Source organism: Loa loa (assembly GCF_000183805.2).
Source record: "Loa loa unplaced genomic scaffold supercont3.2327, whole genome shotgun sequence".
Taxonomy (NCBI): Eukaryota; Metazoa; Nematoda; class Chromadorea; order Rhabditida; family Onchocercidae; genus Loa; species Loa loa.
The window spans coordinates 1-1,387 of record NW_018110506.1 but is presented as its reverse complement, the minus strand read 5'-3'; the positions used below and the strand labels follow the sequence as shown (position 1 = coordinate 1,387).

The 1,387-nt window shown below is 23.4% G+C and overlaps 1 protein-coding gene across 1 annotated transcript; it reads left to right on the top strand.

Moving 5' to 3' along the window:
• Positions 1-532: 532 nt before the first annotated feature.
• Positions 533-847, top strand: LOAG_15636 (hypothetical protein; the record flags this gene model as incomplete). Its single annotated transcript, XM_003151125.2, has 1 exon — positions 533-847. The coding sequence occupies one exon, from the start codon at positions 533-535 to the stop codon at positions 845-847; it is 315 nt and encodes a 104-aa protein (XP_003151173.1).
• Between the last annotated feature and the right edge of the window lie 540 nt (positions 848-1,387).

Genomic DNA, 1,387 nt, shown 5'->3' with positions numbered 1-1,387 from the left:
TTATTATTATTATTATTATTATTATTATTATTATTATTATTATTATTATTATTATTATTATTATTATTATTATTATTATTATTATTATTATTATTATTATTATTATTATTATTTTATTATTATTATTATTATTAACTTATCAAATAAAAATATGACCCCAATGATTTCATGGAACTTTTATGTGGTAAATATTTGAAGTGAATATACGATAGAATATTTATTCAAATATAAGAAATAAAAATTAGGGTCATAAGAGATTAGTGATAATGAAAAGAAAAATTTATCAGTTAAGAATTTCTTTTCGCATTTATAAAAGTAGTGAAAATTTTAGACAAATCCTTTTCATTTTTTCCTTCCTTTTTCCACTTTCTTTGCCAAAAAAAAAAATCAATTCATTGTCTTCTTCTATTGTTAAAACCTTTTTTCGAAAACAAAAAAAATGAAAAAACGAAAAGCCAGAATAAAGCAATGCAAATTTTTCATTACCTCTAAAATTAAATACCTTTAAATTGGGCTTATCTAATCAGTGAACATGTGTATATGTATGTGTATGTTCACATGTGTATGTATGTATATGTCTGTCTGTGTCTGTGCGTGTATAAATCTGTTTATTTATATGTATGTACGTGTCCGTCAGTCTGCTTATGTTCGTATATGTGTGTGTGTGTGTCTGCACTCGAATAAGTGTATATACACACACACATACATACATACATACACACACACATACACGTACACATACCCATACACACACACACACACGTACACACACCCATACACAGACACACACACACACGTACACACACCCATACACACACATGTTCATTTCAATATTAGGAGAATGTAAAATGTGAAATGAAAGAATGAGGTGTTATCGTTTGTACTCTGTTCGTTGCTATCGTACTTTTGGTACTTTACTCTCTCATTAATCCACTTAGTAAATATTGTAAAAAGTGTCTGTCATTTGTCACTTCATCAATAGATAAATTATTAACTGATAAATTTTTCGAATTTTTTTTTTTTACTTCATTATTATCACTTAATTTGCTCATTTACTCTTCTTGTATGAATTAATTATTATATAACGATGAAATGTATTAATTCAAATTTTTTATAAATATTATTTATATCTATGCATATTATTGTTTATCATGAAAGTGAATAAAATTAACTCTTTATTTTTGTAATAAAAAAAAAATGTTAGGAAATGAGAAAAGCATTTTTTCTTTTTAAAAAAAAATATTAATTTTAAATTAATAAAACAGATTATTAAGTTAACTATTCGATTATCGGATTAATGGAGAATGATAATAATAGTAATAATATATTTCTTATTTTAAACATTTTTAAATTTAATCTTATGATATATTTGTCATCTTTTGTCATT